Here is a 13693-nt window from a genome sequence, read left to right as displayed (position 1 = left end):
CTGGATCATCTGGCAGCAGCAGCAGCACCGGATCTACTGCCAGCACTGCAGCTGCAGTCGCCTTCACAGGTTTGGCTCACTCCAGCGCCCCCCTACCGCCCCCTTCTGTTCTTTTGCCCCCACACCGCCCCTTTTCATTCTACCGCCCCCTGAAAAAATGAAATCGCCCCCTGGGGGGCATTATTGCCCACATTAAGAACCACTGGTTTAGAACATCCAATATGAGTCGGTTCCAGACGATCTGAAAGATCAGATTAGCCCATACAACCTTGCCTAGCCGTTGAGACCTGCAGCTGAACCCCTTCTTTCTGCCCAACCACCCCACAAAGGGAAGTTTACCAAAGATTTGAGGAAGACCTTTTTAGTGGCTGCTCCTAGGCTGTAGAATTCTTACTCAAGAGAGATTGATTGCTTTAGTCTTTTTTTCTGTTGTCTTCTGCTGACAGACAAAGACATCTGTATTTAGGTGGGGTCTCTATATTGTTGTTGTTGTTGTTAGGCTTAAATGTTGCTAATACAATTGTGTTTTAATATAGGCGTACCTCAGTTTATGAAATTAATGCGGTCTCTGGGATGTTTTGTAATGCGGAAATTTTGCAAGCTGAAACGTGGTTTCCCACAGGAATGCATCCACGGGAGCAGTGCTATAAACCTCCCAGGTGCAATGCAAACTTGCTTCGTATTGCGTAAAAAATTTGTAAACCGAGGCATTATTTTCAATGGATTTCCGTTCGTAAACCCAAAATTATGTTAACCGAGGCATTCATAATTTTCACATCTTTTCTTGTAATTTTAAAAAAATCACGTTGTGACCTGCTTTGAATCCCAATTCTGGATGGAAGACCATAAGTCAAATGAATCAATAGGGCTCCACTTATCTGACATAGTGGATGCCCATCTTTTGAAAATGCCACGATAACTCCACTAATCCAAAATATTTCAGAACTCCTAGAATACAGACATATTTCTGGCTATCTTATGATATTGTATATATTGTTTGTATAATCTGCATTGAGGACCATATGGAGAAAAGGGAAGCTCAAGCATATTTTTTTAATGAGTTAGTGAAGGAAGTTACTCTGCATCTGCTCAAAGTCACTTTCATCCATTCCTATTTCACATATACTGTGGTGAAGCTGTGAAATTAAAAGTGGCACTGGCAGACACTGAACAACTGTCCTATTGCCTAAATACAGAGTAGAATGGCAGTTGTGTAAAGAACTGTGTAAGAATAGGTGTGTGACAGGGAGCCTGCTGGAGTTGGAAATGAAATGTTTACACGATTGCCGTTCCACTCCGTGTTTTCAGCAGTAAGCTACTGGCCACAGTATTTTGAACCTGGCAAACCCCAAGTTAAACCCCAGGAGGTTATACAGCTGTTCTTTAAAGTAGGTGTTTTTCTGCTGGGAAACCCTTGGTCAAACCACGACTTGATGTGCCTTGAAAAGAGAGAGGATAAAGGTTTTGTTTGCTTAATGTTTGATGATTAATCATTAATAACTGGTTCAACTGAGTTTAATTCATCAATCCCTAGAGTACAAAACCATTGCCGGCGAAGAATCTGGTAGTTACCCAGAACAGAGAGTTTTTTTCTTTACAGAATGTTTGTGGAAATGCCAAGTAGGACCTTGTGACGTGCTGAAATCAAGACTTCTGCAAAACACCTAGGCAGATAAGATGCTCAAATGGAATTGCCTATCCAGAAATGATTTCTAATCACAACAGGCTGATGTTCTTGTGCCAGATCAAGGTCATCCTCATGAGAGGAATTAAGTTATTAAAGGAAATGCAAGAGGATTGTGGCAAAAAGAGATGGACTACCTCCTGTTCAGACCCTGTCAGAAACTTCATTAAATCAGCTAAATGAGAAGCAGCCACTGGAGTCTCGCAGTCAAATTTAATGCTTAAAAAGTTCATGAGAGGGATGGCCAGCAACACATCCAAACAAGACGTTTGTTCTCAAATGTTGCCAATCTTCACTTCTGTCTGCCACAGGAGGAGTGGGCAAATGAGTAAAACGTGATTCTGAACTTCTGGTTTCACGTGACAAGGGAACATGTGCACGTCATTCCACCCTCCACCAAAGTCTGAAACCTGGCTAGTGCACAAGGAACAGTAAATTGCATCAAACTCTTACTCTTCATGTGATATAGTTCAGCAACTGATCTGCAGACTAAAAATGTTCTGTGCAGTTGGTTGGTGGCAATGGCTGTTGGGAGTCCTATATATGGGTCAGAATGGGAATACAAAGCAGCAGCCAGCAGTCCTGATGGGCCTTGCGGCAAATCCCTATCCCCTGCTGAGTCTCATGGTGAAGCACAGTCATACCTGAGAGAAATGAAGTAAAGTAGGATCCCCTTATTCATGAGATCAGTATCAACTGATTCACTTACCTATCATCTGAAAATATTAAAAATATTAAAAGAAAAATCCAGAAAAAAACAGTTGTTGCATGTATTACCAGAATGAACCACTAGAAGGAGCCAGAGACTGTGCTATGAATACTCTGTCTCTGTGTGTTTGTGTGCGTGCATGCGTGTGTGTGTGTATAAGAGAGAGAGAGATGAGTTCATGCTTTTCAGTATCCGGGGGGGGGGGGGGGTTGGAACCAATCCCCAGTGGACATGGGGGGTCCTAAAAACTAACATCATGGCCACTGGTCCCATCACCTCCTGGCAAATTGAAGGGGAAAATATGGAGGCAGTGACAGATTTTACTTTCTTGGGCTTCATGATCACTGCAGATGGAGACAGCAGCCACAAAATTAAAAGACGCCTGCTTCTTGGGAGGAAAGCGATGGCAAACCTCGACAGCATCTTAAAAAGCACATACATCACCTTGCTGACAAAAGTCCGAATAGTCAAAGCTATGGTTTTTCCTGTAGTGATGTATGGAAGTGAGAGCTGGACCATAAAGAAAGCTGACCGCCGAAGAATTGATGCCTTTGAATTGTGGTGCTGGAGGAGGATCTTGAGAGTCCCCTGGACTGCAAGGGAGAACAAACCTATCAATTCTGAAGGAAATCAACCCTGAGTGCTCACTGGAAGGACAGATCCTGAAGCTGAGGCTCCAATACTTTGGCCATCTCATGAGAAGACTCCTTGGAAAAGAACTTGATGTTAGGAAGGTGTGATGGCAAGAGGAGAAGGGGACGACAGAGGACGAGATGGTTGGACAGTGTCATCGAAACAACCAACATGAATTTGACCCAACTTCGGGAGACAGTGGAAGACAGGAGGGCCTGGCGTGCTCTGGTCCATGGGGTCACCAAGAGTCGGACACGACCTAACGACTAGACAACAACAATTGTATCTTGACTCATTTCTGACCACCCACTTAACGAGGGGTGTGCATGGAGCATCCAGTATGTTTTTGTGTCCTCCATTGAAACCTTCAGGCAGCATTATTTGCATTCTAATCACATTATGCAACCCCAAATCTTTCTGACGTTCAAAAAGGGATTTAAAATTTGCACCCTCCAAAATACGTTCTTGAAAATTGGGGAAATTCTTGAGAGCTGCCACAACTGTGGACAACCACAGGAGAAGAGAGGAGGAGAAACTCCCATTGCACAATGAACGGCTATCCACCTGATGTCGGTTTTAGCCCAGAGGGTCCTCTCATTACATGCTTCTAAACTGACCTTTAAGGCAATGACTTCAGAGACATTGCATATTCAGTTTAAAAAGTAAATAGATCTTGCCGCCAGGTGAGAAACTGCTGTAATTTTTTCAGTGCTCTGTTTGTCCGCATAAGTGAAACACATAAAGACGTAGCAATACAAATACTTGGAAAGTCCTTTCAGTGACAAACAAGGCTGCTGTCCTAAGTATGCCTTCTTGCAAGTAAGTACTGCTGAAACACATCAGAGGTGACTTCAGAGGAAGGACTTGTAAGTTTACACTGCAAGTCCCTTTTCTGTGCATTTGTGTCTAATCACAGCCTGGGCTGATGTATACACCCAGAAACTATGGGAAAAATGATCTCCCAGACTGAGAAAATCCATTTCAAATGGGTAGCTTGGGAGATGGCCAGTTCACATCTGAAAGTCTTGTATCTTTGAGATTAGCATGTATGAGAAGGATTTTTTTTTCAGTGTCTTCTTTTAGTTTCAGATCTACTACCATGAAGCTAGACGTACCTGCTCTACTCACACTGCCTTAGATCTGGGTCACTTATCAAGGCTCGTGGGCCAGCTCACTTTATGCAAACAATTATAACACACAGCCGGTGATAAAACACACATTAAATTTATTCAGCAGCATCTCGTTCCAGTTTTTTTTCCTAATTAAAGTACATATTAAGGTAATAAATCCATATTAAAAGAAGGATAGCACTTTGAGAAATCAAGTACATATATATATCTATATATATAAAAATTTATCCCAAACAGCAGAGGTCTCCTTCATTATAAGTTCAGAAGCCTGGAGTTACATACGTAGCTAGGCCAGGAACCTTAACAGCAGCTTAAGACTAAACATTCCTGGAAGTGGCACAGAGAGTTGTCTTGGAGAGCTCAAATTTATACTAAACCAGCTATTCAATAGCAAAATGTAAAAGATGCATAGTACAAGGCTGTATCAATAAAAATGGTTTCCCTTTCTACCAGTGCCCACCTCAGGAAATAAATAGTTAACAAATAAAAATGTTCACATGAAAAAAAAAACATACACTAACAAACCAGAGATGAATGGCTCGTTTTAAAATGTACCAGCATCATTCCTATGCTATGACCCAGAAATCAAGCACGTGGAGAATCTGAGCGCTGTCAATTGAACAGAACACAAATGACATGTAGAGGTTTCGGCCAGGAATAGAAATGTTCCAATGATGGTTAGAAAAAAGAAAGAGAGAGAAGCTGTTTGGTTGAAGGTGAAAGAATCCTAGCTTCCCACAGACAACCGTGATTTCACATTCAGACCTTAGGATAAAGATGATCGAGGGCCAGAGGGTTCTATTTCACCAGGGAAAATAGGAGTACAAGCAAAACATGTCCCGACATTTGTTTTGTTTAGTTCCCCAAGAGAGTTATGTAAGTTGTTTACGTTCTACTTAGTATCGCACAAAGAGGCACCTATTTTTCACATACTCTGGTACATTAACAGAGAGCAGAGTTGCAGGGAAGCACCAGTAACCACTTAGCAGGGTGCCACCTATAAATATACGCTCCGAAAAATAAATTCTGTAACTCAGCAAGTTGGCCACTATGTTCTCCTCTATATTATTCCATATAATCATTTATATAGAGGGTATATATCCCTCTCGATGCAGTTGGAGAGCAGATTCATACTAAAACATCCGACAACCAGATAATTTTCCAGAGATTTACAAATGTACAGAATATTTATAACATTACTTTCAGAGAGTGTCAGTGCAAAGATATACATATAGTACACCGTGATCATTGCTCATAAAAATAGGCAGAGGCGTGCATAAAAACAACAACATCAACAAGGCATGGTTTCTTTCCACAGATGTCGCCAGCTAAAGGCTAAATATATTTCTTTATAAAGAGATGTGAACCATTTTTTTCCTTCTGTTTACAAAAATAAATGTGCAAATGGGTGTGCCTAACAATTCCCAATATGAACTAGTTATACAACAGAGTCCTCTTTGACTAGATTGGCGGTGTCTTTGAATGAATCCTCGGTTGCTGTATAGGCTAAGGGTTGGTCTCGCTTGAGAATAATCTTCTGGGGCAATGACGGGGATGAGGGAGGGGCACTCTCAGCTTCTCCTCGGTGCTCCTTTTCCATCTGGGAACAATGAAGACAGGATATAATTGGGCTCCAGTCTGAATCTTACGTGGCATGGAAAGCAGGGAAGAGGGCCGAAAGCCACATGATCTCCCGCTTAGCACGTTATTCCCGAAACACTCGCCATGCAAGCAGGGGAAGCCCTCCAAACCCCTCCCCTTGCCTCCCTTCCTCTGTGAGTGGCAGGTGACAGTCTGAACGGGAGAACGTTCGGTGGGGGCTCCATTCGAAGGAGAACCCTGAAAAATTAGGATTGTAATTCATATAGAGAACCTCTGTGGAGAGCAATAACGCTTCCACTGGGACACACTGCTCTTCCTGTGTGCAGATGATGGGAAAGCTCACAGACCAGGGTGAAGTGCTCCCCTTCCTCAGAGAGTTAGCAGACATGAATGTTGCAACCCTGGAACTGCTACCCTGAATCCACCTCCCACTAGAGGCAAAGAGAGGGCATTTTTCAAGGTACCAAAAGCAGAGACAAAGTGGAGGAGAAACACTGTTTCTTTCCCTTCACCCCCTGTCCCCCCCCCCCAGGTGATGGCACCAAAACATTAGTGGGTGGCAGTTCTTCTGCCTTGGACTTTCATTCCCCTCTTTACACAGAATTGTTCCGTGTTTCACAATTGTGACCATAACCATGGATAAACAGGCGTCGCCAATATTCAGTGATCTTTTGGGAAAAATTAACTTAATACAACATTACCTCTGAATAGATGGGATTTTCAAAGTTAGTACTCTGTTTTAGTTTTCTTTTAAAGATGCTCCACTTTGACTCCTGAAAGTTTAAAACGAAAGTACATGTTTCTAATTAGTATTTTTGATTCATCGGTGATGACTCAGTGACAAGTAATCTATTAAAGTGGAAAACAACAAAGACAGAAGAACTGTCAGAGGGACAGCTCCATACTTGACTTTAAGCAAATGCCAAGGACGATAACCGGGCTTGCCACCCCGGAGGTCAAGGCAGAAGAACCAAGGCGGAAGGGCACTGGGTGGATGACTCTGACTCCCAACTTTCCTACTCGGTGCTTTCAAGGTATCTGGCACAGAAAGGGCAGGAACCCCCAAAGTCTCTGGCAAAGAGCCTCAAGAAAATTACTTTTCTGAACTACGCTGGATAGGGAGTTTGTCCAAAAAACATTAACTTTAGGGCAGCCTGTTCTGCTATGGAAAGGAGTTGGGAGGGAGGACGATCTTAACGGAGCGCTAGCTCTGTCCCCAAGGCCAGTCCCTTTACACTCCCTGCTGGGAGCTGGTGGGGAACGGAAGCAGTGCAAGCTCACTCTTCTCCCCTCCACGCTAGTCTCTCTCTGTCCAGTGCCATCGACAGCTTGCTGTGACACACAGGTCAAGTGAACAAACAATAAACAAAAGTAAAAGAGAAACTTGGGTGTTGCTTACTATCAGACCCTGACAACCGTCCCAGGAACACCCAAGAGGGAAGACCTCTGTTTTGTACTCATCATCCCCAGGCACCACTTGGTCAAGATTTATGAGCTTGGGGGTAGGAGCGTCACACAGAAAGAGCACAGCCAAGTACTAGCCACGCCTCAGCTAGTAAGCAGGGCTGAAGCAACCGTTTCCCACTTCAGATATCTAAACCTGGTTACCTTTGGTTGATCAATCAGCTGTCTGTTCTGTTCAACAAACTGGTCAGAATCCTATTGGTTAATTACGGTGCCCTAACCGCATTAGCATAAACTGCAGTGGCAAATTGTCACTTGCTAGCAAATCGTTTGCATCCATGGTTCCAGTCCAATCCATCTAACCGGCATATGATGCGGGATGTAAACGCTGACTTGTTAAGTTGTGGCATTTCGCTCCTGCATTCTGTGCCATTTCACTTATGCCAGATTCTGGCCATTCAGCCCACTGCACTATGCAAACAATTTCCAGTGCTAGAGAAGATAAGCGTATACATGGAACCAAATGCATTATGGAGCATGACACCCCCTTCCTCACCCCCCAACACATCTAACAAAACAACGTTCTATGTTACCTGCGCTATTTCTGTGCTTGCCGGAGGCTGGGGAGTACTGGCAGATAGCGGTGTAGCATAGACTGGATTCTCAAAGCTTTCATTTCCTTCACTGCTAGAAGCCGCTACCTGTTGTCAGAGAGGGTTTGAAAGGACTGAACAACAAAGACATTCAGACCAACAGATGCTTGACAGAAAATGTACTAAGGCAAGGAGAAGCCACAAAAAAAAAAGTCTTGGAGTCCCTTAAAGACTCACAGATTTTATCTGGTGTAAGAATTCATGGAGTGGATCAGGCTACACTTCATGAAAGCTTATGCCACGTAAAACCGGTGAACCTTTTAAAGTGCCCCAAGACTCTTACCTGGTTTTGCTGTAAGAGGCTAACATGGCAAACCCCACTCCCACCCACCTCCCCACCAGGAGGAAATTAAGGCATGGGGATTGGTGGAAGCAAGATCCAATGGACGAGTGGGTAAGAGAAAGGAGTTCTGCCTTACTTGTGTGGGAGGACCTGCATTCACGTCCCCAGCACCACCGTCTTTCATGGTATACATGGGGTTCTCAAATGTGATTGGCTGCTTCCCAGATTCCACTGCAAAGTTTTCATTCTGAGGACAACAATGATAGATGATTTTGAACTTTGGATCACATCAAAACAAAACATAATGTACAAATAGCATTAGAACAGTTAAGGGCCAAAAGGCAAAGTATAAGTTATGCTAATCTTTGCTGGAGCCAAATACATCCTGCCCTTTTCTGTACACATTCTCAGCATATCTTCAACCAAATGGGGTTTTGTTATTCATTACTGTCTGGCATCATATATTAAGGAATCATGTAAGAGATCAGCAAACAGAGCTGACGCTCCCAAGAGTGGTTGCGTAATGACACTTCATGAATTATTTTAGAGCAAGGAAAAAATCAATGTCTTTCTTTCTCTCTCTCTACCAGCCAATCACAAATACCCCGAAATAGAAGGCATGCTCATATAAAAACCAACAAATATTTGGCAAGAAAACTTCAGAAGAATCTGCTAATTCCCTACATGATCATGATCTGTTTATTTTTCAAGGTGGGAAAATAGCTGCAACTGGAGCAGTGAATTGGATTAATTCTTGGTAAACACTGTGATTTCTCTCCTCAAGGACAGTGCGGAAAGTTGGCCAGCCCCAAATGGAAGAGGCAGAGTCTCTCTTATCTCCCAAATCAATACTACAAGAACTGTGTCTCAGGCAACAAAGAAGAGAATTGGTAAATGTGCTGTCGGCAAGAACAGTACGGGAAAAAAGGGGAAAAAAGATGAACTTCTTCTGAACAAGATGACTTCCTCCTGAATTGAAAGCCTTCTTCCTCAACCCCAATGAGGCAAAAAAAAAAAAAAAGCACTGGAATTGGTCGTTGTGAAGTGTGAACTCAGTCGCCTTCCTGTTTTGAAGAATGACTGAATTTGATAGAAGAAGACCAGGACACATTTTTCCTTTTAATGGCAAAAGAGAAGTGTCCAGAGGGCTTATGAAAAGCCGTAAACTTGAGGATATTAAAACAGAATAGCACTGAAGCATTCATCTGAATTCACTTTTTTCCACAACTGGATCAAGAGCTCTAGAGGCCCTAAGCGCTGAAAAGATAACGGTTCTCCCTACGAATATAACATGTGGCAGGTCCCACAACTTGAAAAGAAAAACATGTCATGCACACATTATATGCATGAAAATACAGTAATTTAATTGTACAGCATGTTTCAAAAAAAAAAAAAAAAGAACCAGGTATCATATGCAAAACCATACATACAAATTACTGGCTTCTGGCCAAATCTTGTGCTTTTACACTTCAATTAATGTAGCCAGATTTTGTCAGAATCTGTAAATTGAAAAACTCAAACAAGAGCTTAAAACCTCTTTGGGGGCATTTTAAAGAGTGACTGTTATTTCTTTGGCTTGCATATATAGTGCAGAGGCCATGGTCTAAAGCAGTGGGTCTTAACCTTGATTACTCAGGAGTTTTTGAACTGCAACTCCCAGAAACCCCAGCCAGCACAGCTGGTGGTGAAGGCTTCTGGGAGTTGCAGTCCAAAAACACCTGAGTAACCCAAGGTTAAGAACCACTGGTCTAAAGGACCAGCAGCTCTTTTTATACTTATCCCCATCCAACATCCCAAAATACAGAAGTAGACATCAAGCAATGATGATGACTGATCATTTCACTCAAAACATGAGTTTTCTTGCTATGTGAGTCTTTATACTTTTTAGTTTTTACAGGTTCATACTCAATTACTTTAGGCAGGGAGGTGATTTTCATGGGGCTCTTGGGGGAGGGATGGAGAGAGAGCTGAGGAAGATGGATGGATGGATGGAATTTGTTAAGGAGGATGCATCATTTACACCATGGTCCATGGTAAATCCAGCAATTAAAAAAATTAACCTCTGTGGTGCACCCTTCCCTTGTTGATGCCCTAAGCATGTGCTTATTTTGCTTAATGGTTAATCTGGGGCTGCTTTTTGCCCAGAGCTACTTGCACTGGGAAAAAAAATACTTTATTCTTTATATTTCCTGGAAGTGCACTCCTGGCAAATATATAAATTCTCCGAAGGATTCCAGTTCAATCAGTGCTTCTGTGTACATTCTAAACTACTATGCTTAGAGAAACGGTTGATGTAATTTTAATTTGCTTATGGGACGTCTCCAGCGCAGCTTTCATACAGAACATAATACACACATTCACATTTCTTTCTGATAAATATACACAGGAATAAATATTAGTAACAATGACAAGTATTAATACGTAATAATACTATAAACATATGGCTAGATTCTACTTTTTAAATATGTCTGAAGCATAATTGCACTTATCTGTCAGACAGTTATTAACAGTAGTAATGAAAAAGAATGCAGACAGTAGTTGTTTCCAGAAACTGCCATGTTCATTAGAAAATTACATTCTTGTTCATAGGCAACATATTTTTCACCAGCATATACCTATGTGAGGGCAAAGAGGGATGGTTTATTTGGAGGCAGGGGGAAGTCTTTACCATTTGCATTGCTCTGTCAATAGGAGATTCCACGCCAAAACCGGACACGTTTATGTCCATGGTCACGTCGGCTCCCGATCGGAATGTCACCCCATTGCCATTTTCTGTAGATTTCACAAGACTGCTTAAACTGTGGAAATAAGAGCATTTGGTTTTCAGGTGAGGGGAAGCTCAATAAAAAGTGATCTTACATCTATTCGTCTTCAGTAATCGTTCCCTGGAACTAACACGGTAACATAGAACAAAAAAAGAAAACTTTGAATTGTGTCTATATTAAAACTGAAAAAAGAAGGCGGCCGTTTGGAAGGGGGATTCTAGAAGCTGCCATTCAAAAGGGCACCTTTCCTAAGCTCTGAACTCTGAGGAAGCACCATTGGGGCCTAACATGCCCCTAAGCGTATATCTACAGTGTACATTTACAACCATTTGAAATACTTTAACCACCATAGCTGAATCCTGAGATATGTAGTTTGATAAGGGAGTTAGAATTGTCCGCTAGAGTTCAGGGAAGTTCAATTACAGCTCTCCAGCAGGAGTCTTAAGTATCTAAGCCTCTCGGTGCAGCGGTTAAACTGCAGTACTGCAGTCAAGCCTTCGCACACAACCTGAATTTGATCCTGACAGGTTCAGGTAGCTGGCTCAGCCTTGACTCAGCCTTCCAACCTCCTTCCATCCTTCCAAGTATGGTAAAATGAATACCCAGGTCAAGGAGGGAGGGGAAAAGTGTTATTTGCATACCTATGTTGTAAGCTACCCAGACAGTGCCCTATATGTCAAAACAACAAACAAATAAACCACTGAACTACAAATCCCAGGATCCCACAGGATGGGGCCACTGCAGTCAAACTGCTAGTGTGGATACACTATCTCTGCTGTTTTAGTCAAATATACTTGAGGGAAGGATTTAAACGTCTCAGGTAGCTGATATGATGACATATACTGAGATCAATGGAGATCAGCTCAATGTCATTGTCACGCTTGATCAACTACGCTTTTATTCTACAGTAATTGTCCATGGCAGGGAACGGCACCAGGCACTAGGAAACAGATGTGTGAAACAGTTACAAATGTGATGGGGGGGAGGTATGCCTTGTGAAAGCATGTGTAATATACAGAGCTAATCAACAGCACAATTTAGAATGCTGTTTCAGAAGCCTTCTCGGGTGCACAACGAGGCCTCTCCAAAAGAGAGAGAGAGAGGAAGATGCCCCCCCCCATCTCCACAATTCCAGGTATAAATATGACTCCACTGAAAGTTCAGTCTTACTCCTGCAGAAGAACATCCACTTCCACTCCACCCACAAGCAAGAGATTAACACAGGAGCACCGGGAATGCTAGCTGGCACTCAAGTCTCTTCTGGAACACTTCAGCAGCTCCTGCAAGTGCCTACTGCCTCCAATGACTGCCTTGTGTTTCTGCAGCCTCTGCATCTGAGTGACACCGGCCACTTACAGTGGAAACCTTTTTAGAGCTCCGTGTCACGGGGCATGGGATTAACAGCTGGCAACAGCCGAGCAAAGGAAAAGGGGCATGGGGGCTCCTGCAATTCAGAAGGGATCAATCCTCCTCCTCCTCCTCCTCCTCCTAATCATAATAATAATAATAATAATAATAATAATTTAGTGACGACTCTTCAAGGACATGAACAGTTTTGTTGTAAAAGATCAGTAACCCTTCCAGGGTGATCACAAACCACATTTAAGCCTGCAAACACCTTTGTGGCTTTAGACACAGGTTGAAAAAGCTACTTCTCTATACTACAGCTCTCAAAATCCCTTGAGTCAGCATGGCTGGGGATCATCGCTTGGCTGGCAGAATTCAGGGAGTTGTATTTCAAGAGAGCAAGCTTTTCCAAATTCTGGTTTTCGACAGGCCACGGCTGTACCTGTCAGTCCCAAGTCAGTCACTGCTCTCACGGTCATCCTTACCTTGGAAGTTTGGGAAGCGAAGGTAAAAGGGAGCCTGTCCGTCGGTAATTAAAAAAGGTGCCAACACCCAGTGCCCCAAGGATGATGATCAGAATGACCGTCAGCAACGCAGCCACTGCTGCTACCAGAGAAGAAAGGGGTACGTGAACAATATGGCAGAGACAGTTTGAATGTCAAGACAGCCGCGGCGACGACAACGACGATGATGAGAACAACAACAACAACAACAAAGCTCTACAGTTTGGCTCCCAGGCAAAAGGCTTCAAGCGTTTGCCTGGCAATGCTGCACAAAAATGTATATTTCAAGGCTTACTTGTCCCGGGAGGCACGCCCCTTGACATTCCCGCTTCACAGTAATTTCCAGCATAGCCATAAGCACACCTGTAAGTGGAAGAGAGGCACCTGGCTGAACTGGCTGAGCAGTATTTATTGCACTCCAGAAGGTGGATCTGTAAGGCATGATTTTTTTTTTTTAAACCAAACAACGCCAAACTTATGCCATAGTAATTACATGTTTCACTGGTAGGACAAAAAGAGGGGGAAAAGGAAGAAAAAGAAGAATCTGCTTGCTGTTTTCTTAGAAACAAGCAAGAAGGAATGCTGAGTCACAGATTAAAGTGTTCAGGTGAAGGGGTTTGGTTTGGGTTTTTTTTTAATGTTCAAGGAGATCTGTTTTCTGTGGCGCATCAGTGGCCTCTACAGGCTCAGCAGAGTGCTAATTTTTCCTCCTTCTTGGCAAGTTCCTGTATGTTTTCCTAGGGAAGATCTGCATTACAAGCAGTGCAGTAACTCCTGCTCTCTTAGCACATGCCTTCCCCCCCCCCTTGCTACCCTCACCCAAGACACACTGGTAAAAATTTCATTTCAAATCTTCTACCACGTTGCTTGATTCTTCTAGCTTGCCTTCCACACCATCACTTCAGACACAGCAGGGATTTGGAATGGAGTCTTAAGAACGACAACAGATGAATAGAAGCCCCCCGCCACCAATGTGATAG

At 43.0% G+C, this 13693-nt stretch overlaps 1 protein-coding gene across 3 annotated transcripts in view; it reads right to left on the bottom strand.

Annotated features, from left to right (window-relative positions):
* Nucleotides 1-4234: 4234 nt before the first annotated feature.
* LRP2 (LDL receptor related protein 2) overlaps nucleotides 4235-13693 on the bottom strand; it is a 194525-nt gene continuing 185066 nt past the window's right edge. For 2 of the 3 annotated variants that reach the window (XM_078394476.1, XM_072981712.2), the window contains 7 exons: nucleotides 13009-13076; nucleotides 12696-12816; nucleotides 10767-10896; nucleotides 8235-8345; nucleotides 7756-7863; nucleotides 6460-6531; nucleotides 4235-5756 (listed from right to left, as the gene is read on the bottom strand). In XM_078394476.1, coding sequence (XP_078250602.1) covers nucleotides 5595-5756; nucleotides 6460-6531; nucleotides 7756-7863; nucleotides 8235-8345; nucleotides 10767-10896; nucleotides 12696-12816; nucleotides 13009-13076 — 772 coding nt within the window. In that variant the 3' untranslated portion in view covers nucleotides 4235-5594. The remainder of the gene's footprint in view (nucleotides 5757-6459; nucleotides 6532-7755; nucleotides 7864-8234; nucleotides 8346-10766; nucleotides 10897-12695; nucleotides 12817-13008; nucleotides 13077-13693) is intronic. The other variant, XM_078394478.1, reaches the window with a different exon arrangement.

The sequence above is a fragment of the Pogona vitticeps genome, chromosome 1, assembly GCF_051106095.1.
Source record: "Pogona vitticeps strain Pit_001003342236 chromosome 1, PviZW2.1, whole genome shotgun sequence".
In the NCBI taxonomy this organism is placed as follows: domain Eukaryota; kingdom Metazoa; phylum Chordata; class Lepidosauria; order Squamata; family Agamidae; genus Pogona; species Pogona vitticeps.
This window is presented reverse-complemented; position numbering and strand designations above follow the sequence as displayed.